This window comes from Lissotriton helveticus, chromosome 1_1 (assembly GCF_964261635.1).
Source record: "Lissotriton helveticus chromosome 1_1, aLisHel1.1, whole genome shotgun sequence".
Classification (NCBI taxonomy): Eukaryota; Metazoa; Chordata; class Amphibia; order Caudata; family Salamandridae; genus Lissotriton; species Lissotriton helveticus.
In genome coordinates this window covers 1,033,117,394-1,033,142,683 of record NC_136057.1, presented here as the reverse complement: position 1 = coordinate 1,033,142,683, position 25,290 = coordinate 1,033,117,394, and the positions used below count along the sequence as shown (strand labels likewise).

Below are 25,290 nucleotides of genomic sequence, written 5' to 3'. Positions count from 1 at the left end.
GAAGCTAATGCTCAACAGAGTAGGCATATGTTGGTTAAGATAACAAGCCAATAATGGTGATTTTGTGAAAGTTAAAGAAATCATTGTCTCTATTAAAGATACAGAGGTGAGTATTGTGCTCTCTCTTTACTCTATTACCCATCAGCAGCAAAGAAATAACACATTTACAATTTATATTAAAAATACTACATCCCGCATGAGTCAAGTGATAAATATAAACAACTTATTCATCCAATTTAATCTTTCTGACGTATAACATTCCCCATCTTGACTACTTCTTCCTCTTTTCTTTGAGAAAGGTGTTATAGTCTAAAACTTTGAACCAAATTTGATGAAATGATGTCCAACGTCTGTGTTCATCTTTTAACTGTTAAGTCAACCACTATCTAAATACTAAATATTAAAGACGAAACATTCTCATACCATTTGACGTCTAGTTTTGTACCATTCGAAAAACTTGAAGCAATACGTTGACCTCTCGCGGCAGATAGGGTATATTACTCCCCTCTGTGTCTGTAACAGAATCTAGAATTTCTTTAACATTGTTCATAAAATCACCATTTCATGACAAGTCACGGAAGCTTCTATTATCCTATTTCAAAGCTTATTCAGAACCAGAAGCTACCCCTTCAACTAGGTTAAAATAGAACTCTTTGGAAACTAAATCTGCCTACCAATCTGCAGCTTTCATAATATCCGAGTACCAACTCGGAAACCATTCGAGGCCACTGAAGCCCTAACGGAATTGACACTAAACACAACTGTGTTAATTCCTGCTTACTGTGTAGACCACCTAAGGCAAAAGGCCTAAGCGGGGGGAAACTACCCTTTGATAAATAGGTTTCATGGCAATAAGTAGCTGCCTAACCCATGAGGTCTTAGTGTCTTTGCTTGCGGCTCATATTGTCTTAAATATAGAACCCCACATAATTTCGGTCTTGCCTTCATAGAATTTGCTTTTGTTCTTCTCAAAATAAAAACATTTAACACCCTCTGGAGAGAAGGATCACCCTACAACGTCTAGAGGTCATATGTCAGATACCCTTCGATAAAAAAGAATTCACAGGAGCATTTATGGCATTCAAGAAAGCTCCCTAATTGACTGTGAGGAGTTCTAACACCTGGTTCACACCCCAGAGTAAATCATAACATGGCTGAAGAGGAACTTACAGTATCACACTCATCAGCCCACAGACCAGATGAATGTTCCCCTATTGGAGCACCATCCACATTGCAATGGCCCACCAAAATGTCAGTCAAGTAAGAATTTACTGTTCTGTTTCTTCAGTTTTACTGTGTTAGTGTTATATGGGGTTATGTGGTTCTTAGGACGATACATTATCAATATTGCTAAGTTAGCATGAGTTTGCTTGCCCTATGCTGCTGCTTTTGCGCACGCATCTGCTAGAGTTTGTTTTCGCTATACTTTGCCTCTGGCCCGTACATGATAACAGATTGTTTTTCACGTTCTCATCTTTCCCTTCAATTCTGTCTGAACATAATGTGCAAGGTCAATCAACAATGTCAAAATGGAAGAATTGTGCTTGGATATAGCATTGTTGCATGTTTTTGAGACACACTCGAAGAAAGCCGTTCCATGGAGCTGAGCTCTGCTGTTCCTATGATGTAAACCTTTGCATTTAGGCTTTCAGGTAGGGGGTCTGCTAACAACGCCAAGAGATCTTCTGTTATATAAAATAACTTCTTACTGCTAAGGGGAGGGTGATTAGGCTTAGTTGTTTTGCCTTTTTCACACTCTTTATAAAATGACAACTCCTTTTGTATTCTATGGTATTGTAACAATGCCGATGATACTATCTTTATGCATTTTGCTGCTAGCCGTGGTTCACATACTGTTTCATGAATCACTATAGTCAAAATAAACATTTTTGAACTTATTTAGTGACTCTGATTATTCTTATTGTGGACAAGTACGAGAGAGCAAAAGATTGTCTTGGTCCCGCAACTCTGAGGTGAGTCGGGAATGCTTGTGTTCTGGGTTGTCTAAACATTCGTAGCTTCTTGATATTTGTAGGAGACCAAATGAGACACTATTGCTAGTCGGTTGGGATTTAATGTGGTAGGAGGTACACCCCTATTTACTGAGGTCCTGTTTTCTTGTGCATAGTTCTGTGTATGAGCAGAATCCCCGCAATATTAGCTTCAAAATAAAATTCAGAACATGTCCTACAGCCGACGGAAGAGGGATGGTCTTTAAAGTACAAGACCATCTAGCCTATGCAGATCTGTAAGATTTGAATGTGCTTGGTGTCAATGACTCTCTGATAAAATCTTCAGCGTGCTCCTAATGCCTTTTGATGGTCTGTCTTTCCTGAAAATATGTCATGCCACCAGACTTAGGAGACCCTCCACTATCAGGAGATGAGTCTCCTCTTCCGGGTTCTGCAGAAGTGTGAATACTAGCAGAAGCAACATCGGAGGTTCAACAGCACAATTTCAGAAGATTTGGGTACAATCTTTGAAGCTTACAGAAAGGTGTAATCAAAATGACATCTGCTGTCTGCCTCCTGACGGAAGCTGCTGTCCTTGGAATCATCCTGAATGATGGGAAGACTTCATTCAGAAGCAGATAATGTACGAAGGTGTTGGTCACCATGACTCCGGGATTTTATTTCCAGCTGCAGATCTATGTGGCATTTGCCACAACAACCCTGTAGAGTCCGTACAAATGACAGCTCTAACTTCCAGTAGCTGCGGTTCGACTGCATGGTGAAAATTACAGTTTACTAGCTTGTTGGGCAGAACTGGAAGCTATTCTGCCACTACTAATATTTGATAGCCCAGGTAAAAAGACCACAACGTTTTGCCAACTTGACTAACGCTTTCAATTTCACTCTCCAAGTCTGTTGACATACTAGAATGCAACAATGTTGTCCATACGGAAGAGGTCCAGGCTTTGCACACTCTCTGATACAATTCCTTATTGCAAATGATCCTGCTGAAAGCCCAAATATTTCATGTGGAGCTTTAACTTCTACTGCATCCACAATCCCCACCATCAATAACTCGTCACAGCAGCACCCCTTCAAGAACTGCTTGTGTCCAATTCTGTTATCATATCCGATATTGTGTCAAAAATATCCTGTCCATTCCAGGTCTTCATGTGCCAACCACCCAGCTAGTTCTGTCCTGGCTTCTTCTGACCATGGCATTCAATCATTATATAATAAGCCATGATAAAGATGAAGAATTTTCATTCGCTACACGGGCCGATAATGCAGTGGGCCTGGGAAGATCACTCATATCTAACCTGACTCAGCCTACCCCTCTGTTAAACCCTAGAAGGATTATTTTTAGCTCTGCTGTAACTTTCTGAATCTCTTTTTTATTGTTCGGATGTTTTATAGATTTTTATCTTCATAAGCAATTTTAAGACCGCATGGACAGAATCCACTGTGAAACCAAAAAAAGCTAGCTTGTTAGTGAATCCATAATTAGTTTGTCCCGATCTATGACAAATACCAGCTCCTGTAGCATAGAAATCACCCCTAAGATGTGTCCCGGTAGTGCAGATTAATGTTGGGCCATAAAGATCCTATCGTCCAGGTACACAATGATCAGAATTCCCCTGGGCCTCAAAGTACGCCACCACTGGCTTGAGTAGTTCCGTAAAGCACCAATCTGATAGCAGGCTGGAAATTTACACAATCTGTACATTCCATTGGAATATGAGAAACATTGGATGTGGTTCCCAAATGGATACCATTAAGCAAGTGTCCTTAAATCTAGTCATGTCGTACAGTTTTTCAGTCATAGAATATCTAAGAGGAGATTAATCCCTACATTTTGAAAAGCCGGTATGCAAGCCATTGGTTCAGCTCTTGTAAATTCATGATGGATCCCAAGTCCATTGAATCCTTCTTCGAGACCAAGAAGACATTGCTCAAAAGTCAGTAACCGAGGTGTACTCATGGGTGATAGCTTTTTTTCTTCTCCAATTTCTATTTCTCTGGTTATCATCTCAAATGCCTCCTTAGAGAACCAATCAGAACTGGGGTTTGGTCCTAGACTGGGCAACCTGAGAATTCTAAATGGAGCCCTTTAGCATTTGTAAGACCTTAGCATCTTGTGAGATTGTGTGCTTACTGTGAAAGTTGCATGCTATCCTTTCCCCCTAGAGTGGGTCTTGCTAGAGCAGGACTCCACCAGAATAAATCTCTGATGAAGACTTCTGGCCCCCTCTTCAGACTGCTGTGATCCCTCTACCTCTGGAAAGAAAGAACCACAAAAGGCATCATCCATCCTGCCATTACAGGGGATACAGGTTGTTCCAATACCCGTTTGTCTCCACTGCTCGGCCAGCCAAGCATACTCCATTTCTACCAGAGTTGCCCAAACAAATGTGTTCAAAAACTTGTCTAAGTAAATCCTACTTTAAATGTTTTTCACAATTCAGCTAGTCAAGCAAGTCAGCCCTACTGGCTTTGTTTTAACTTATCATAAAAACATATCAAACGTATGGCATCTGACAATAACTTTTCCCAATAGACCTTCGAGGTTCGTTTGTTCTTGCACTGTGTTTAAGCCTCTAGACAGGAACTTTGTCACAAGGAAACTCACACATTATCATAGTCAGCAAGGGTGTTGGTGTTGCTTAAACCCTCTAAACAAACACTAGGGACAGAAGATTTGCACTGTGAGAATGAATCCTTGTTAGGCCCTCGTAGGAGGCTTTGTATATTGTTTTGCCAACTGTCATTTTGTAAATATTTGTTATTTTTTGTCAGGCTCAGGGGAACTATACCTGTCTAAGGACCCTTCAGTTCGATGAGAGTGGACTGAGCAGGACTTCACCGCCTTGGTCTACCTAGAGGTATGGGTGACCCCTTCTGGTAGCTACTATGCCGCTGACACCAGAAAGCGCCTAAGTGGATAGTGCTTTCCAGAAAAAGCACATTTGGAGGAAAGAGCCAACTTGGCAAAAATCCTCCAGAAGGTGGAAATCGCTGGAGACAGCAACTGGAATACACTTGGTAGTGGAGACAGGAGCAGGACGGATACTAGCAGAATAGTAGGACAGGAACCTGGACTCAGGAACACAATAGGAAGAGTAGAAACCCTTAACAAGACTGACAAAGCGTTGCAATGCAAAGGCAAGGCAGTTCTCATCTCCTTTTATACAGAAATTCCCAGGCAATTACATCAGGAATTGATTGGTTGGTAAGAGACCATTGGGACAAATACACTTTCGCCCCTAGGAATTCTGGGAGGAAGAAACACCGAGAACATGGAGGTACAAGAGGTACCTCCTAGCAGCGAACCCCCTAGTGTTATGTTCCCTAAACTAGGCCTAGGTAGCAAAGTGACCTTTTACCTACATTTTTCCTACCTTGCTCTGCATAACGGTTTTAGCACTGACCTTTTACCCAGTTATGTGCTGAATAAAATGTCAGTTGGTTTCCTTTAAACTAGCCTAATTTATTATGCATGAGGATTCTTAGTAAAATCCCCTGCAGATGACGTACATAACAGGATTATCATACTCTGTACAAAAGTAATCGCTGTCTTTCATCCTAGGGCGACCAGGCTACTTTGCGTAATCACAATGATTGATTTAGGCTCATTTACATATTCATACTCACAACATATTGACTGTGGTAGAGCCCCTGAGGCTACCTTTTTGGTATAAAAGAACTGCACCTTCACTAGTGAAGGAGACGAGTCTCTTCCACACCGACACAAGACACTAAGGTCTAGGCCTGCTGAACCTTCAACACACAGCACAGCGGTCTGACATCCCTCGTGGGGTGTCCAACCCGTGACCACAACGGGGTCCTTTATTCTTTCCCATCAGGTAATGGGGTTAGCTCTTTCCTAGGGTATTCTTTTTTTTTTTTTATTTATTTTTATTGCAGACTCACAGTGATCAAGTAACAAATACTTAGGCACTCCCAATAGCCACAACTAGCGCCTCTCACCAATAGCAATTGGATACACGGCCATTTAGCCCACACCCCGGAGGTCGGGCGGCAACTTTCAATCGAGCGCTTTTGGTGTAGACCAGTATATAGTTCTAAGCATTTCAAGGGCCATTCTGAACCTCTGCCGTTTTTTCTTTTGCTGAAAAACTCCCCCCCCCCCCCCCCCCCAAGAACAATAAAAAACACAGGTATTTGCTTCCATCAGATTATATACAGAAAAACTCAGCAGCAGCCACACCTTCCCACCCACATCCCCCCTGCCCGTGCCAGATATGTCACTTCTAGATCTGCGGCACAACTCGGAGGCATCTTACGACATTCCACAAGTGCAGTATTGATTAACAACTTCTCAGTGCCATTGTCCCATCAGTCCTGGCCATCCGTCTCACACTCATCCAGGGAAGCCCACCTTCACATCCCCCCATCCAGCCCCCGGTATCGTCTCCACTTAGACCAAACTCTGCGGAATTGTTTGGGACATCCCCATGCCTTATAGGTTACCCTTTCGGCTGCCATGTAGATATCAAGCCCCCTTCTCCATTCTTCCAGGTCGGGGGGGTCTGGCGCTCCCCAGTGCTTTGCAATGTCCCTTTTTGCCACTACCAATGCTAGGACCAGAAATATAAGAAGGGGACGTGTCAGGTCTACCTCGTTGGTCATGCCCAATAAAGCTAGTTTGGGCTCTTGTGGGATCGGGGTCTCTAGGACCTCCTCCAATTCTTTGAACACCTGGGTCCAATATGTTTGTATGACACTGCAAGACCATATCGTGTGGTAGAAATCCCCAATTTCTTGAGGGCATCTAAGGCAACTTGGGTCCTCTACTTTCCCCATTCTGCATAGTCGCTGTCTGTCATAGTAGGTTCTCTGGAGTATATTCAACTGAATCAGTCGCAGTCGGGATTTGATAGCCACCTCCCGGGGATGCATCAGTACTGTGTCCCAGTCCAAGTCCTCCATCTCTCCCACCTCCGCCTCCCAAGTGGCCCTGAGCTTTGCCAGATCCCCCAGCATATGGTTAGTTAACGTTTTATATGTCAGGGAGACTGCCTTTCCCGGCATCTGCTCCTGTAGGAGCCTTCCCTCCAGAGGAGCATATTCAGGAATATCTACGAGCGCGATATTTTGGGCCTTCCAGGCGTGCCGAAGTTGTATATATTTAAAGTGTTGTGTGTCGTGAAGCCCGAAGTCTGACTTAAGGATCTGAAACGATTTGAACTCCCCCTTGGCAATTACATCCCCTATAGTAGAAATGCTAATATCGTCCCACCTTTGGAAACCTCTTAGTTTGTGGAGTTCCGCCAACCACTGGCAATGCCACAGTGGTGTCTGTCGTGTGGGCTTATCCCATCCCATGCGACGGTTAGCCTTCGTCCACGCGGACAGTGTCACTGACATGGCCGGGAGGAGGGAGGTCCATCCAGGAGTGCCATAGAGGAAACATAGCAGATTTTTGGCCGACATTGTCGCTCTTTCTAGTGCGTATGTCGGGTGATCCGCTGGGGCATGGAGCCAGTCATTTATTGGCGTTAGGTGTTCTGCCCAGTAGTAGGCCTCTAGATTAGGAAGTGAGATCCCACCACTGTATTGATGTCTCTGGAGAGTGGACAAAGCCACCCTGGCATGCTTGCCTAACCAGAGGAAGGATTGCAGGTCTGCATGGATCCTGCGGAAGACCGATGCCTGTATCGGGTAGTATTCATTTTGCAGAGCATATAGGAATTTCGGCAATGCGACCATTTTATACATGGCCGCCCTACCTAGGAGAGTCAGCGGGAGCTGTCTCCACCGGTTCATATCCGCCACTGCATTAAATATGATCCTCTCTACATTCCTACTAAAGGAGAGGGCCTCGCTCACGATAATGAATATCCCGAGGTACTGGAAGCCCTCGGTAGTTGTCAGTAGGTCTTCTGGTAAACTCCCCCATCGATTGCAACCCCTAGGGTCGTAAAGTACTGATTTGTCCCAGTTTATTTTGTGTCCGGCCATCTTGCCATACCGTTCTATTTCTCGGAAGAGCTCTGGGATCGCGGTTTCTGGTTCCGTTATGTGGAGTAAAACATCGTCTACGTAGAGCAAGATTTTTTCAGGCATCGAGTCAGCGGCACTGCTTGTAAACCCGCGAATGTCATTGTTCTGTCGGACCCTGGCGGCGAGCACCTCTATTGTAAGCGTGAACAAGAGGGGAGACAGGGGGCATCCCTGCCGAGTCCCTCTCTGGATCTGAAACTCTCGGGATAGAGTCCCGTTCACCCGTACCCTGGCCATCGGGGCAGTGTAGAGGAGCCGTATCCACCGAATGAAATTGGGCCCGAAACCGAACTTACATAGAACTGCAAAGAGGAAGGGCCAGTGCACTGCATCGAACGCCTTTTCGGCGTCTAGGCAGAGGAACCAGTGAGGATCAGCGCGGTCTCGTTCCTCCTGCAACCAGTTATGGGTCCTTCTAAGGTTCAATTTAGTGGCCCTGTCTGGCAAGAAGCCCGACTGATCTAGATGCACCAGATCCGTAATAACTGTTCGCAGTCGAGCTGCCAGGATGGTGGCCAACAGCTTTACCTCCGTATTCAGTAGGGAGATGGGTCGGTATGAGGCGCAATCCTCACGTGGTATGCCCTCTTTATAGATCGGGACAATCATAGCCCTAGCCAGGTCAGGGGGCAGCTCACCCTCCTCAAAGGCACCTGTAAAGAGTCCCCCAAGGTGTCGCGACAGTAGGTCCGCAGCCCGCTTAAAGAGCTCTGCCGGGAAGCCATTGGGACCCGGGGTTTTGCCAGGTCTCAATCTGGCAATGGCCTCGGTGATGTCATCCACCGTTATGGCCGCCTCTAGGGCCTCCATGGACTCGGGGGGGAGGGTCGGCAGGACTGTTGCACCTAAATATTGTAGCGCCTCCTCCTGCGTAGCAAGGTCTCGCGCCGCATAGAATGCCTCAAAATGCGTGGCAAAAGTTTTGGCTATCTCCCTATCAGTGTTGACAGGAACGCCATTCCCGGCTTTTACACTATCAATCCATCTCGCCGCCCTTTCTTTCCTGCTGAGCCACGCCAGGAGCTTCCCCAACTTGTCCCCTACATCGTATAGCCTGTGGAGGGTGGCAAGGGCCTGGGTCTTCGCTTCTTCGTTTACCAGTTCCCTGTACTGTTTCTGGACATCCAGCAGCTTTCTGAGGGTCTCGTCGTGTTTTTGGGCCAGATATTCCCTTTCCCTTTCTAGGATCGCCTGTTCTAGGACGGTCACCTCAGCCTGGAGTCTACGTCTTTCTTCACCCAACCTAGAATTTATCCTGTCCCGAAGGACCGGCTTCAGGGCGTCCCACAGAGTAACCCTTGAGTCTACCGTGCCCTCGTTTTCAGCTAGATACACCCTAATGTCAGCCCGTATACCTCTAAGTAGAGTCGCGTTTTGTAAATCCCAAGCCGCCAGGCGCCAAGCCCCCGCGTGCCTAATCTGGTCTCGTCCTACTCTTACATACAGTGGCGAGTGGTCCGATATGCCCCTGGCCCTATATTCTGCAACATCATCTGCCCTCAGGTATTGGCGGGACATAAAAATGTAGGCCAGGCGCGAGAACACCTTATGTGCCCCGGAGTAGTATGAGTATGCCTGTAGTGTCGGGTGAAGCCACCTCCAAATGTCTGTAAGTCCTATGGCTGACATCTGGCTGCAGAGTGTTGTCTGGTACTCGCCTCTCGTCCCGTCTCCTGATCTGTCGTGTCTGGTGTTCATAACATCATTGAAGTCTCCTCCCACCACTTGTATTGTATCAGAGGTCTCTAAGAGTATGCGGTTGAGCGCCGTGAGTGTACGCGGTTGCAGTTTGGGTGGTGCATATACCAAGACAAGCGTGTAGGTGCGTCTGTTCCAGGTGCCCTGCACTCTGGCGTAAGTTCCTTGTGGGTCCAGCCAGGTGCGGGTAATGCAAAATGGGGAGGCTTTTTTAGCGATGACTGCCACCCCTCTAGAGTCAGATGTGTATCCCGCATGTGCCAATACCCTGTGTCTCCCCCTAGCGAGAAAGGCGCATATAGTACCCTTGAGGTGCGTTTCTTGCAGGCAGGTAAAGTCTGGGTCTACCCTTTTAATGTAGGCGTTCACCAGGCCTCTTTTGATTTTAGAACCCAAACCGTTGACATTCCATGTAAGGATGCTCAATCTCTTATCTACTCCTCTTGGTGCGGCTACGGTACTTGCCATTGGACTACGAGGTAACTGCATATGGTCCATCCTGGCATGTGCAGGTGGTGCGTGAGCTCAATGTGCGCTGCTGCGTGAATCTCGCGAAAGTGGCCCACCTCTCCCCCTTGACCCTCTAGTTCCCCAACTTGAGAGAGTTCGAAAACCTACCACCCCACCCACCCACCTCCCCGTCTCCCTCCCCTTCCAGTTGCATCCTAACATAGGACCAAACTATCCGTAGGCGAAGGCCTGTCGCCCTCCCACACATCCCTCCCTTCACAAACCCAAAAACAGTAAGAGAAACTTAAAGAACATAGAAGGGCGTGTCAACTTGCGTGCTCTCGTATGTCGAGCTGCCATCTCCCAAGTCCCAGAGCACCATCTTTCATGAGTGTGAGTCTTGTGTGTCCATTACGGGTGCGCCGGACTGCCCGAGGAGTCCTGCTCCAAGTGATGAATTTCCTTGACTAGTGGGTGGACCGAGTCTCCCACCTCCACCTCCTCCTCTCTTCCAGATGCGCGGCCCTCCGATTCTTCCTCTTCATCTCCTTCTGAACGGATTCCATTGCGCAGGCAACTGAACCTGGAGCCTGCCACTGAGTTATTTCCAGGTGATGTTGATCTACCACCCCTCTTGTCACCCGTGCCATGGGCCTGGTACGGTGTCGCCGGTGTCAGCTTCCTCACCCTTCGTGATTTCCGTCTCTGTGGTTTCGGCATCTCCCATCGTGCCCTTTCCCGCAGTGATCTCTCCAGTGCTTCTCGCCCCACGGCTTCTCTGCTATTCAGTACAGGGCGTTCCTCGAGCCACTGCCACGCGTCTTCCGGGTGCGAGAAAAAGATGGACTTATCTTTGTAGAGTACCTTGAGCTTAGCGGGGAAAAGGAGCATGTATTGGATGTCCAAGGTCCTCAGCTTTGCCTTTACTGAGTCAAACGATCGACACTGTTTCGAAACTTCCTGGCTGTAGTCCGGGAAGATCATTATGGTCGTATTCTCCGAACGTATCTCTCCCATTTTTCTGGCTTCTCTCAAGATCAGATCTCTGTCCGCAAAGTTCAAGAAGCGCGCTATGACCGGCCTCGGCCTCGCCCCTTCCGGAGGTTTCGCCAGGAGGGCCCTGTGCGCTCTTTCAATGATAAAACACGGGGAGAACTGTGCTGTCGGGAAGGTGGTCTTCAACCAAGCGTGGAGGAATGATGCCATGTTGGTCCCCTCAATTCCTTCTCTAAATCCCACGAAGCGCAGGTTGTTGCATCGCGATCTATTTTCCGCATCATCCACCTTCCACAGCAGCTGGCGGTGCGAGGCCTGTAGCTCCGCCATATCTTTCTTCAAGGCGGATATCGATGCATCATTGTCGCTTATCCGCGTTTCAGTCTCCGTCACCCTATCGGACAGTTTCCGGAAGTCTTGCCGTAGCAGTGTAACCTCGGAGCCCACTTCCCCGATCTTCACCTCCAGGGCCGCCCGGGACTCTTGTATGTCCGTTCTGGATGCTTGAATGGCCTCCATCAACAGCGCCGTGTCTGTCCGCGCTCCGGGTGCCACCGAGTGGTGCTCCACCGTGTATCTTGGCGCCGCAAAGTTGTCCATGGGGCTTTGTTTCGTGGTTTTAGGGACCACGTCTCTTTTCCCCATGTCTGTCCACTCTTCGGGTGGGGACCCCCGGAACAGGCCACAAGCCTCAGACCCCTGTCGAGCCGAAAGTATGGCTGGAGCTGGGCAGGGGGGGGGGGGTTTGGGGGGCGTCCTCTTTCCTCTCCCTGCGCTGTCGGATCGTGGAGGTTGTAAACCCCTTGCCTCCCCCGTCGACCGCCCTCCCGCTAGTAGTAGACGCAGCTCCCTCTGTGTATGTCCCTCTCCGCCTTCTGTGCCCGCTCTTACGTGTTCCCACCAGCTGCCACGGAGTGAGAGCGGACCCTTCGCGGTTTCTACTTCGCCCACGATGAGCACAGCGCCGTCAGACGCCAAGGACCTCCACAACAGTCTTCGCAACTGGCACTCCGGGTCCCCCTTCAGGTGGCCAGGCAATCAGGGTGTCGAGCGAGCAGTTCTCCGGACGGAGGCCAGGGGGGGGGAAATGGGGGGGGGCGAGCGCTGGCTTCTCACCGTAATCAAAGCGCTCCCGTGGCCTTCAACCCCCTCGGGTGTCCCCCGATCACCGCCGCCATGCTGGTGTAGGATCCGGGACCGTGTAAAGGGCTCGATGCTCCAGTGTCCCTCGGCCCCCACCGGAATCACCTCCCCTGGGGACGCGCACCGGAGCTATTCCGCCCCCCGACTCCACAGTCTGCAGGTCTCGCGGCCAGGGGGGAATGGAGGTGACTGGCCCCGGCTCCCTCTTACCGGCTCTGAGTCGCGCCGGCTGCCATCTTGGTAAAGGCGGACGGTGTTCTGTGCCTCTCTTTTCCCCCTCCGTGTACCGGGTGGCCAGCACCGCGGACAGGCTTCCCTGCAGCGTCTTTCAGGCAGCGGGCTCCAGCCCCGCTGGGTCCTGGGAGGGATCCTAGGCGCTTCGGCGACTCTCGGGCTCCACGGCCGCCATCTTGGCCTCGCAGGGAAGCGCCGAGTCGGGGCTAAAGACTCGGATTTCTGCAAAACCCCGCGCAGTTCGTGCAGTTGATGCACCTCTGGCAGCCCCCGGGGTGTTGCGGCTCCCGCTGATCGGTTTGGCGCTTCGTTGGGGATAGTGTAACGGCGGATCTGGGTGCAGCTCGTCAGGAGCTCCTGCAAGGCACGTCTCAACCGGCCATGCTGCTGGCCACGCCCCTTTCCTAGGGTATTCTTGGCTTCACACCCACACACATGCAAAGTACACTTAGGTAGGGTCCGCATCGTAGGAGTACGCTTGATTACTGTCATGTATATATGCCTGCATATATTCACTGTTTTAGCACCATGGTTATGCTCACAAGTCAATGATAAAGGCAATAGGCCCAACTGGTCTACTGAGAAAAAATAGCTAAAATTCAAATTGTTCTAATATGTTCATTATTAAAGATACGACAGAGGCAGGAGCCATGATATATTTATTATGAAATGGATACTTTAAAGCAAATAGATCTTTCTGAGTGGAATGTTAATTACATTGTGTTAAAGCCTGCAGACGGATACTTTGTTACATGGAAGTTTCCAAACTTTCATAAAAGAGAAGAATGTTGCTATTGATTACCCACTCTGTACATGGGGTAATGGGTCAGTCCACCTCAGCCATTGGCTCAGTTGCTTTGTGCATGGCAGCATTTTGTCTGATCACACGTGCACATTTGTTTTTCATAACATAATTTTATTGTTGACAACCAATACAGTATGCGGGCCTTGCAGGGCACCCAGGGTACATAATCAGGACGACATATATGACAGTCAACATTTTCAACAACATTAGATGATTGATTGCAGGTAAAATATATTCCGAAGGAAGGTAAGAACAAAAAAGAAGAAACAACTGCGCCACATTGCCTCGGTTCCACAAGTAAAACAGTCTTGAGTCGAGGGAAAGTTTTTGCCACCCACAGTTGCAGCGAATAAAAGAACTAAGGAAATGCCAGTCTAGTTGTTCAACTTCAGATGGGCGGAGGAGGCTCCAGATATAGTCCCCTGTAATTGGCCCATCGTTTCCAAATTTTGTAGTGTTTAGGAGGGCATCCCCTCGCTTCAAAGACCAGGAGTTTCAGGTCCATACAAAAGTCCAGACCCCTCTTCCATACCCCAAGCCACGATGGAGATTCATTTTTCCAGACCCGGGTGATATCTCTCTTTGCCAGTGTGAGATCCAATAGGAGGTGGCGCTTAAATCTATTGCCTCCTATATCTTCCGTAACATGCAACATGGCCAACCTTGGTGAGGATGCGATGGCCCACCCCAGGACCTAGGACAGGCATGTAAACACTAGTTTCCAGAACCTTGACAATGTCGGGCAGGACCACACAGTGTGCAGGAAAGTACCCTCTATAGATCCACAGCGTAAGCAATGTGGGGACGCGATGAGCTCAGCGCGCCACAGTCTGTGCCTGGTATGGGAGGCTCTGTGTAGGTATTTAAACTGGATAAGGAGCAGATGGGCCGCGATTGATGCACTGCGGGGGGATTCCAGAGCCTGAACCCAGTTGTCCTCCTCTAAGGGGCCTTAGTCCTGCTGCCATGCCTATCTTGTTTTATGTAGTGTGGTAGGGGTATTCGTAATAAGTGTACAATATATTTTAGTTATCTTGTGGTCCCCCAAGTCGCCCATAAAAACTTTGGCCTCAATGGGGTTAAATTCAGGGATCTCTGTTAGGTAAGATATGTATGGGGTAAAGGCGTGACGAAACTGGAGATAGCGGTAGAACTGCATGCGGGCATATCATATTCCGTTTGTATACCAAGAAAGGACTTGAGAGTGCATCCATGTACAACTGCCCCCACTGTGTCAATCCCAACGGCCTCCCAGCTCTGAAAGCCGGACAGCTGCGCCAGTTGTGGTAATTGTCCGTTGTTCCACAATTGAGTTTTCCTAGTGAGTCTCCTCCACCAACCCATCAAACGGAGCATCGACTTCCAAATCTTGAAGATTGTGACTGTAGCGGGTGGTAGCTCACGAAGCAGTACCACTGAACAGAGAGCCATGTACAGGGTGGTGTCTCCTAGCAGCCTGCGTTCCACAGCATATGCCAGGTCCCCACGATCACCATACCACCAGTCCTTGAGGACGAGCAGGTGTGAGGCCATTTAGTACGCCTGAACGTCTGGGGTGGCCTCTAGACTGAAAGCAGGTCCTCAGCTACTCGTGATGCGCCACCCCCTCCCACCCCCCAGTCCCGAGAAAGCAGGCTAGATTAGCATTCAATTGGCGAAACCATGTTGGTTTTATTGGATAGGTATGGTTCTGTAATTGATCAAGGAGATGAGGTAGAGAAATCATTTTAAAAATAGCGGACCTATCAAAGAGAGATGGGGGCAGGTGGGATCACACCCTCATCTGGTAGCTCACCTGTGTCCATAATGGGGCAAGGTTCTTCGTCCATGCCAACACATGGGACGTTGAGAGATATACTCCCAGATACTTGAAGCAGTCTGGGACCACCACTACCTCACGCAACCAGTTGCCTAGCTGATCTCCGCCCACAGCGACCACAAAAATGATTTGCCGAGATTCATATAGAGGCCGGAGGTTTCACCAAAGATCTGCATAATGCGAAGAAGGTGCCGCCCGGTCCGGTCTGTGAGGAAGAATAAAACATCATCCGATAGAGCGCTATGTGGTCGGAGATGTTTGGTGTCCACTCGAACCTGCGCGCCTATGCGAACCCAAGCCGCTAGTGGCTCCATAGCAGGAGCGAAAAGTTAAGGGAAGAGCGGGCAGCCCTAGTGCTTCCTCCGCCCAATAGGGAAGCTTCTGGAAACCGAGTCACCACTCGGACCGAGGTGGTTATGTTTGTGTACAACAGGCGAATATGGCTTAGAAACCGGGGGCCGAAATTTAGGTGATCGAGCAAGGCAAATAGATACCTCGAGCTGAGAGAATCATAAGCCTTGTTCATGTCCACCAGGAGAAGGGCGGCAGGTGTGCCAAGCTTGTTAAATACGACAATAACATTATGAGCTCATCTGATATTGTGCCGCATAGCGTGGTTCGGCATAAAACCAGCCTGATCCGGGCGGACCAGCTCCATAATATATGGGACTATGCGGTTTGCAATCACCTTGGCCAGAAGCTTAGCTTCCACATTGAGTAATGATATCGGGCGATATGACGAGTATTGTGCCGGCGGACGCCCTGACCTCAAAAATACAACAATCTCCGCATGCCGCCAATCCGGCAGACGATTGCCACTCTCCAATGATGCCTCCAGCACCGCAAGATAGGGTTTTAGTAATTGCGGGTGATATTTTTGGAAAAACTCACCGGGGTAGCCATTCGGACCTGGTGCCTTTCCCGCCAGCATGTCAAGCAGCGCACCCAGCAGTTCATCCACCAACAGGGGAGAGTCCAGTGTATCTCGCATTGTATCCAACAGTGCCTGAGGAGGAAAGTCAGCAATACATTTCTGTACAAGGGCAGCAGGTAGTACTTCATGAGGGGCAAATAGATCTGAAAAATACGAGGCAAAGCAGTTAGCAATGTTGGCAGGGCCTTGTATACTCAAGAGCGTCTGGGGGCGCAGTGTCTGCAGAGACAGGCGATGCAGCAGGGCACTAGAGTTGTCTCCCCATTGGTATATCCGACTACGGGTGGCGAGCCAATAAAGCTGGGCTTCATCGAGGAGTTCTCTGGCTAACGTCTGTTGGACGTTTAGTAACTGTCTACGCGCGACCTGTCCAACAGTGTCGCTACTCGCACGCTCCAGATCAAGTAACTGGGCCTCAATTTGTAATCCCTTATCACGTCTCTGTTGGCGTTGCACGGTACAGAAGGCGATATCTGCTCCCCTGAGAGTGGGCTTCATTTCTTCCCACAGGATGACTGGAGATTCTACAGTGCCTGTGTTGAGTAAGAAATAATCCGCTAATGATTTGTGGATATGTGTCTTATAATTATCGCCCAGCAGCAGCCAAGGCAACAAACGCCACCAAAATGGGGAGCGCCTGGGATCCAGAGACAGGAAAATAGACACAGGTGAATGGTCAGACAGAAGGGGGGTGGCGTAGACACTGCCCAGAACAATGGGTTTCCCATACAATGTCCGATATAGCACAATATATCTAGCCTGTGGGTCAGATCATGTTCGGCTATAAACAAAGGGGTTGCAAGGTGTATGTGGATTGCAACCCATCAGGAACCACTAGTAAAACCAGCAAGGTAAGTGTGTGCAAAACCAAACCTTACCAAACAAGGTGTCTTGGTGCCCCCCAAATGGGTCTCTTGCAGGAAGAGGACACCCGCCCTGTGGCGCTTCGCCTGGCGCAGCACAGCCCCCCATTTAATCTTATTGAGTAAGCCATTTACATTCCGACTAAGTACTCCGAGCACTCTACTCTCAACCCCCGCTAAATCTTGTAGCATAGATGATCGTGGCATGTATATAGGAAAGCAGCGACGTGAGTGACAGTGGCAATCCCAGGAGCACATATGACTGGTGAGGTAGTGGCAGTAAAACATAGCATCAACCAATTCAAGAAACCCAACCCCTCCCCCACCCACCCCACCCAATACCTCCAAACAGTAGAAGCATCTGTCGTGGTGGACGTCATACCACTGCCCCACACCAAAGGTTCCCCATAGAACAGTCCCCAAACAAGTACTACATTCTCAAATACTGAGAAAAGAGGGATGGGGGAGAAGGCCTCACATAGGCCCATGCATTGTGACATCAGTATTGTGAACATTCAAGTCTCCGTTCCTAGGCCCCAGCACCAGTTCCGGACAATCTGAAGAAGTACATAAAATGAGGGATGTGAGCTGGGGTTTACAAGCCAGTCTGGTATGCACAAATATGACACCTGTGACCCTCGGTCTCCACAATGCGACGGCGACGAGTCTTGTGGACCTCCATCCACTCGGGAGCTGGAAGCGCCTTGAGATTTGGTGCGGCGCCTCTAGCGTGATCTACGATTTACTTTCCCTTTGGGTTTGGATAGCTGGCACGCGGCATCCCCAAAGGACGACTCCGAGTCAAAGTGCGATGGGGTATGCTGCTTGAGTCTACGTCTTTTGTCCGTCCAGGCAAACACCTCCTCGGGGGTATCAAAGAAGAGCGTACGTGATTCGAAGATGACTCTCAGCCGGGCCGGGAAGAGTAGTGCATATTGGAGTTTGAGATCTCACAGTCTGGCTTTAGCAGCCATGAACGATTGCCAAAGTTGCTGAACCAGTCTTGTATAGTCTGGAAACATTAGAATACGGTGGGAGTCAAAGTGAAGCTGGCCTGCCAATCTGGTCTGTGTGAGGATCGCGTTGCAGTTGTGAAAATTTAAGAACCTAGTTATGATTGGCCGAGGCCTGGCCCCTGTTGGAGGTTTTTGAATCAAAGTGCAGTGCGCGCGTTCAATGATGAAACACTTAGACTGAGACGACTGAGGGTTCCAACTTACTATCAACTCGGTGAGGAATCGTTTCACATTGTTATCTTCGCAGCCCTCCGGAAAGCCCACAAAATGAAGATTGTACCTCCGGGCCCTGCCTTTGGCATCCTCCGCCTTGATCACGAGGCCTCTGGTCATGGATTCCAGAGAGGATACCTTCTTGTGAAGAGATGCAACTGTGTCTTCTGTGGTTGATAGCCGGGTTTCGGCTTCCGTTATCCTGTCCACCGCCTTGCGGAGATCCTGGCAAGTCAACATCACATCTGACCCGATCGCCCCGAACTTGGCCTCCTGCGCGTCTCGTAATTGCATTATTGCCGCCATCAATGCAGCGTTGTCTGGACCGGTAGAACTCTGATTCGCCAGATCTGCTGCTTGCGCCCCTGAGGCGGCATAGCAGTCTAGTGTGCTTTGTTTGGTGTTCTGAACCTTGTTGCGAGTCATGGTTAGTGACAGCAGGTAAGCCCTCGCAGCGCCAGCAGAGTTCTGTAAAAGCCAGTAGGCAGTGCGGTCGCACCCAAGGTGATGGTTGTGGTGGCAGTAGCACTTGAAGGGGGAGAGGAGGGGAGGACGTCTCACAGCGAGTAGTCAATCCAGATAGCATTCACCTACAGGGCAGGTAGGAAAGCTGGCGCGGAGAGCACCTAAACACAACGCGCACCAGGACCTAGCCGGCCGCTTCTATGCGCCGCGCTGCCTGTTCCATATGTGGGAGTGTTTCACTTGGATTGTGACGAAGAGGTAGTGATCCCCAGTTCACTCTTGCAACCGCTCTCTTCCAAGGCCCATTTGATGTACGGGGGGGCGGTTGCCTCGCAGGATTGTTGCGGAAAGGAGACCGGGCCCGCTCCATGGGGTAATGGGGGGTGTCTAGGCCCTATAGAGCCCTCGCGGCATCAGTTTGTTGTGGACACAATGGGGCCCCACGGAAGAATCGAGCCTTGTGAGCAGCCCTGCGCCGACCCCGTGCACTCACAGCTGCATCACACCACCGCCCCACCAGCAGCAAGGGGTGCAAAGGTAGGCTCACAAAGGACCCAAGGGGGCCCCGCAGCAGGTGCAGTCAGAAAGTCCAGGCAAGGGCGCGGCACACCAGGGAAGCATCCAGGGACCCTTGGGGCGTAGCTGCATCAGGGGGGCCACACACTGACCTCAGTAAGGATCCTCAGCAGCCACGAGAAGCCATGTGACATGGATAAGGTCCTTTACATCCAGGCAGCCGGGCCCACCTCCAACGGTCACCAATCTGACCGGCCGCAGAGACTTCCAGCTATGGCTCAGCTCAGGCGCTCGGCTTTGGCACAGCGCGGTATCTTTTGCTCTGCCCCAGGGGCCGCCAACAGTCAGAGGAGAGGTAGGCAGTGGTCTCCGCCATCACTGGAGCCACCAAACAGGCGGGCAACGTGTAGAGCCGGCAGTGGGTAATCACCGAGCTCGGGCCTCCGGAATGAATCTCCTCGCCGTCCGGGGCTTGCGACACAGTGCTATAGCTCCGGTGTGTTCACCCCGTGGTCTCCAGGGCAGATGCAGGACAGTCTCCGCTCTGGTCTTCCCCAAGAATTCTGCATGCGCCCGTCGGAGGGTACCAGGGGCAGTCCAGCCACAGCGCATCAGAGGAGCCAGGATGTGATGCAGCCAGGGCCCGAACCTCAAGCCCCGGGTCGGCCTGTGGCGTCACCAGGCTGCCGCTCCGGCTGTGAGTCTGCTGTTGAGCACATCCACCAGGCGATGCGTGTACAGAGGCACAGTACAGGGGAGCCTGGGGGAAAATATGGCCTGATGGCACAGGATAAGAGAAGGATTTTAGAGCAGGCCTCCGGAGCTAGTCTAAAGCGCATCCGCCATGTTGGACCGCTTGGCCACGCCCCCCACACGTGCACGTTTGCTTGGAAATTAGTGTGCTTCATTGCCAGGGCTTTTAGTTTTCTATTTTTCTCCTTCTATAGGTCCCTTTCGATTTCTTTTCTTCTTTTTTTTAAATTAGTTTTTTTTTTCATTTTCAGAGACTCACTGGCTTGCCGCTCATTACATCAGGAGTGTGCCACATTTCAAGCAGTCACTAATTCTGAACCAGGTGGACACCTTGGATTAGAATTGTCCATAGTGTTTCAGTGACAATCTTAGATCGGTGGAGCAATGATACAAAATGCACAATATAATTCCAGATGGCTGACCAGTGCAATGGTATTTCCATCCCAACCGTAGCTGACACATCACTTTTTAATGTGGAAGCCATGCTGCAATTTTAAAACAATGGCGTAGTGCCATTCTCAGATGACCATCCACTGTATGTTCATTTTCGTACTTATTTTTTATTGCAAATATATACCCACCATGTGTAGCAAGTAGCATTTTTCTGTTGAGTGTGTATTACGTTACGGTGGACAGATGACTTGGTGAACCCAAGAATGAGAAAATGGGTAGCTGAATGGCAGCATGAGTGCAAAGGTGAGTGACAGAGTGCATGCATGATGAGATAATGAGTGCTGCAACTGACTAGTTCGTGTTTATAATAAGTGCACAATTAATTGAGTTACTTGAATATGCTTCTCGAGTTGTACTCTATCTCAGTTCAGGACTGTTGTGTCCCTCCCACTAAACGATGTGCTAGTGTTCGTAGTTATGTGTCTGTCTTGTACAACACTGGGTTAAACTGTGTGTTCTTTTCTTTTTTATTACAGGGTTCCAATCCAAAGATCCAGTTTAGCCTCAAGCAGCAATCGAACCACACAGAACTCTTCCAGGTTATGCCAAACGGCCTTCTGCTAGCAAGAGTCAGTCGGCTGCACGCCCTGGAGCAGTACTTCCTGCTGGTAAGCGCCATGTTCTGAGCACACTCTCGAATGAAGGGTTTTTTGCTTGGTAGAGAGGGTTTCCTCTGAGCTATGCTACATCGATCTGCACTTCCTCGGGGTAATAACCAGTAAGGTCCGCACAATGCAATGTTTTACTTACTGCAAAGACATGGCCTGGAGGAGAATGCCCTTCAGTTTTAGTGAGGCAGTGACCTGCCCACTTGGGAGAGCATAAGAGATGGACACCAGGTTGCACTTGCATTGACTCGGTACCGCTCCAGAGGGACGCGTGCCTCTAAGGCCAGGAACGGGTGGAACGCAGAGGCTTGTTATAAGGAAAAGGGGCTGCCTAGCACCGACTGGTACCGTTCTCAAAAGGAAAGCAGCTCCACGGTTTCAGAATCTTCCAGTTCTAGCGGTTCACATGTATACAGAGCAGACATGGTGTGGGTTGATAAGAAGCTTGCGCAGTTAGGAGCTAAGCTAAAGATATATTTTGGTGTAACCGGGTGCACTGCCACACAGGCCTGAACACACAAAAATACGTTTATGCAGCTGTTCGGATACGCTACACACTACAGCAGTGGTTATCAAACTTTTTAATGCCATGCCCCCCCTCCCCCAGTAGAAAAATAAATAATTGGGCCCCCCTTCAGAATTTTTCACATTTATTCTGTTAAATTGGCAATGTTTCATATATCTAGACGTATTTAAACATTCGTGTTAAGTATCAAGTGTGATTTTTAGAAATGGGGGTGGGTGGGTCCGAAGAATATTTGGAGTCCCTTCCCTTTTGACACCTTCCCCGAGCCAGGATATAAATGACAAAAAGTGTTAGTGATGGCCCATTAGAGAGCGGCTTACTGCTGCTAATTTTTATGTCTCGGCTAGCGTAAGACTGCGCACATGCGCAGTCGAGCTGGCGAGATTTAATGAGATTCAGTAAGTTTCACTATCAAGGTTAAGCCCGCCCCTCTTTTCCATTGGCTGGCATCATTGTTCATGCTAAACGGTGGCCAGCCATTGGAGAAGAGGTCCTAGTGACTTTCTTCTTTCTCTTCAAGCCCCGTCCTTTCAGACTGGGTTCCTTGACTTACTGCTGTGGTAAAAGCTTTCTTATCTTCTTTATGGGGCCATCTGTTTCGCCCCATAAAGAAGATAAGAAAGCTTTTACCACAAACGTAAGGCAGTGCTTGTTTTCTGTTGGGAGCGAGCATTCTACACGTATGGGTCTAGGTATGTTCTGCTTTTCAATATCTTATATTTTATTTCTATGCTACATGTTCCTGTATGCTATTGTATATTACGGGTAACGCCATTTTTGTATGCCTAACAGAAACCTCTGCGTCATGGCACCCAGAGGCATTAACCAGACTGTCCTCTCTCGTGGTCTCTGCGAGCAGACACCACCAAAAGCAAAGACATGACCTCCTGCTACTTTTTCTCCCACCACTGGGCACTTACTTCCTGCGGGTCCTCTGCACGGGGGGCGCCATTTTGCGGGGCTTGCCTCGGGGTCTTTTGTCTGACACAACTGCGACAGGGGGCGGAAGGGGGATCCGCGCTCCAGGCTCCTGGGATCAGCCTCCGAGGACATCCTGTGCAGGGGGGAAGCAGCAGCATCTACCCGCGACCCAGTACCGCCGCTCACTGCCGGGGGGCATGGAGAGGCTTTTCACGGGGTCCCCCGGGGGCGCCCGTCATCTCCAGCCTGTCACTCCCAGTCCAAGCCTTTCTTTTTAAACACTGTCGCAATGGCTCCTGCCGGGCTAGTCCGTGCAACACCTACACACTACCCCCCCCCCCCCAAAAATGCGCTGTCACACTGCGCACGCACGCCGGCTGCTCACGATACCACCCAGCGACCACGCTGTGGCTAGGTCATGCAGTCCGGGCCGGGAGAGGGAGGGAGAGCAGGAGGGAACTAGCGAAAAACCCATGGGGGAAGGAGGAGGGCGTGAACGAAAGCCAACTGGTACTAGACAAGAGACTCGATTCGCAATCATGTACGCCTGTGACAGTTAACATTTTGACCATCTTGAAATGGTACGTTTCCACTGCTTTTAGAATTAAATTGTGAGATTAGCCCAAAGTAAACTAATATTAATGCCTTAGCAAAGGAGGTGTCGATGTTTACATAATACTTGGACGATAAATTAATAAACTGTGCTCATTTATATGTCAAATAGTTTGAGGTCGCGCTCAACCTTTCAGTTCAGTTAAAGCTATTGTGACTTCGTATACTGTTTCTAAAAACAAATTGTAAGTACTGCAATTCCTCTCTAGCAGGCTTGTTGCTTTCATAGCAGATTGCACTTCTTTCCAGATCCATGCCCGCCCCTGTCATACCTGGGACTGCAGCTGCTACCCCTTGGCTGACCCTCCCCTTGTGTAGGGTGCGAAGCAGTAGGCGGAGAAAGCCATTGCCTCCCCGGAGCAGGTGACATCGGGTTCCCTCTGGCAGGCCATGTTAGCCCTTGCTTGGTGACAGGCTACAGGGAGGGGCGAGGTCTGGAGGCGGTTTGAAACGCCTGTCTTCTGTAGTTATATAACAACCCCGGGCAGCGCTGCTCTATTCCCTTCCCCCATCTTCACTTCAGGCCAAAGACACCCAGGGGAGGAAGGAGAGGTGCAGTACGCTCACTAAGCCTGCAGTGAAGCATCCTCCCTGCCTCTTCACCTCACAACCAGCCATATCCTGCTTCATACGCCACTTGTAGTGCTCGAGGTTATTCTTTGGTTATTCTTACTTGTGTGTGGCTCTGTGTGTGTGTTTTTGAAACCTAAATAATACGTGTTGTTATTTGCAATGTCAATAGCTCAAACTCGCGTAAATACGCGACCTATTGCATTGCAAATGCAATAGGTCTCACATTTGCGAGAGATTAAGCTATTGACATTGTAAATGATAATGCCATTTATTTATCCGTTTTCAAAACCAACACATAAATAAAAATGTTGTCATTTACAATGCCAATAGCTCTAACTTTTCCAAAGGCAAGACCATTGCATTGTAAATGCTTGTTACACTTAAAACGAAGCACTGCTATCAGCATAATGGCTTCCTTTGGCCAGAGCCTGCCCCCTCCCTCCCGGGATCACTTGAGGCCCCACTAGGTGGTCCGCTCCCCCAGATTGATGACCCCTGCATCACAGGCTGGCACATAGAACACCAGCGCACAAGCTGATGTGGAGCAAGTCACCATTGCTGTCCTGCTAATATTTCTCCACTGCTTCCTTCCAACCTGAACTTTGGCTTCCGCATCGGGGATCACAGGTCATTGCAAGAGACGAAGAGTCGGGGGAGACAACTAACTGCACCATCAGTGTGGATGTGCTGCGGTCTGGCCAAGCAGGTAGAGTACTTCTGCTTCTGACTAGTACTGTAAAGGCTAGATTTAAATATTTGTCTATGTGGAGAAACAGTTTATTGTAGAATGGTCTACGTTTTCACATTTGGGGCCAGATGTACAAAGCTTATTTTCATACGCAAACCACCTGATTCACAGAATCAGGGCGTTAGTGTATGAAAAAAGAAATCTTTCAATTTACAAAGGCCCAATTTGCGATTTGGGGCCAGATGTACAACTGTTTTTAGGAGTCGCAAACGCTAAAAATGGTTGTAGCATGTACCAATCCTATTTTGAGAGTTGGTAACCTGTTACCGACTTGCAAAATAGGCTTTGCGAGTCGCTATTAGGAAGGGGCGTGGCTGGGGCATCCCTTCCTAATAGCGAGTTGCAAGGGAATTTAAGATTGTTTTGTGACCGCAAAAGTGGTTGCAAAGTAATTGCACCTACCGCCAATTTTAAATTAGTGGTAAGCCATGTGCATCCGGGAAGGGGGAGCCCACTGTAAGCTAACAATATCTCTTGCAACAGACAACTAAGCTATTAAAACATGTAAGTGAACAGTTTCCTCGGAGTAGAGTATGAACAGATCTATAAACATGACCATATGTTGAATACTCTGATCTTTAAATGGATTACAACATCATGCTAGCAGTATATTTGTATTGGAACAACACATGAAGGAGAGTGGTTGGTTCGTTCTCTCCTGATGCTCCTCTCTCTTTCCTTTTATCCTACAGCGCCTCCTGATCCTGCAGAGCCTCTGCGTGGCCCCAATATGCCAGATCTCGCCATCCTCGCTTCTGGCCTAGGAGCGCTGGCACTGCTGACGATCTGTGTGCTCTTCCTGATTGTACGTGCTGTGAAGGCTCGCCATCGTCACCGGCAGAGCATGGGCCAAGCATCACTAGCCATTGAGAAGCACCCAAGCGTGGTAAGAGCGTCCCTTAATTAAATCCAGCCCTGATCAGCACATTATCCCCAGGGAGCACTGAGTCAACCTCAGATCACTCCTT

General features: G+C 49.2%; 1 protein-coding gene across 1 annotated transcript in view; it reads left to right on the top strand.

Annotated features, from left to right (window-relative positions):
* LOC144771940 (protocadherin-15-like) overlaps positions 1-25,290 on the top strand; it is a 295,105-nt gene that overhangs the window by 224,711 nt on the left and 45,104 nt on the right. Inside the window, exons 12-14 of the mRNA XM_078656173.1 lie at positions 20,811-20,942; positions 24,202-24,280; positions 25,015-25,208. Coding sequence (XP_078512299.1) covers positions 20,811-20,942; positions 24,202-24,280; positions 25,015-25,208 — 405 coding nt within the window. The remainder of the gene's footprint in view (positions 1-20,810; positions 20,943-24,201; positions 24,281-25,014; positions 25,209-25,290) is intronic.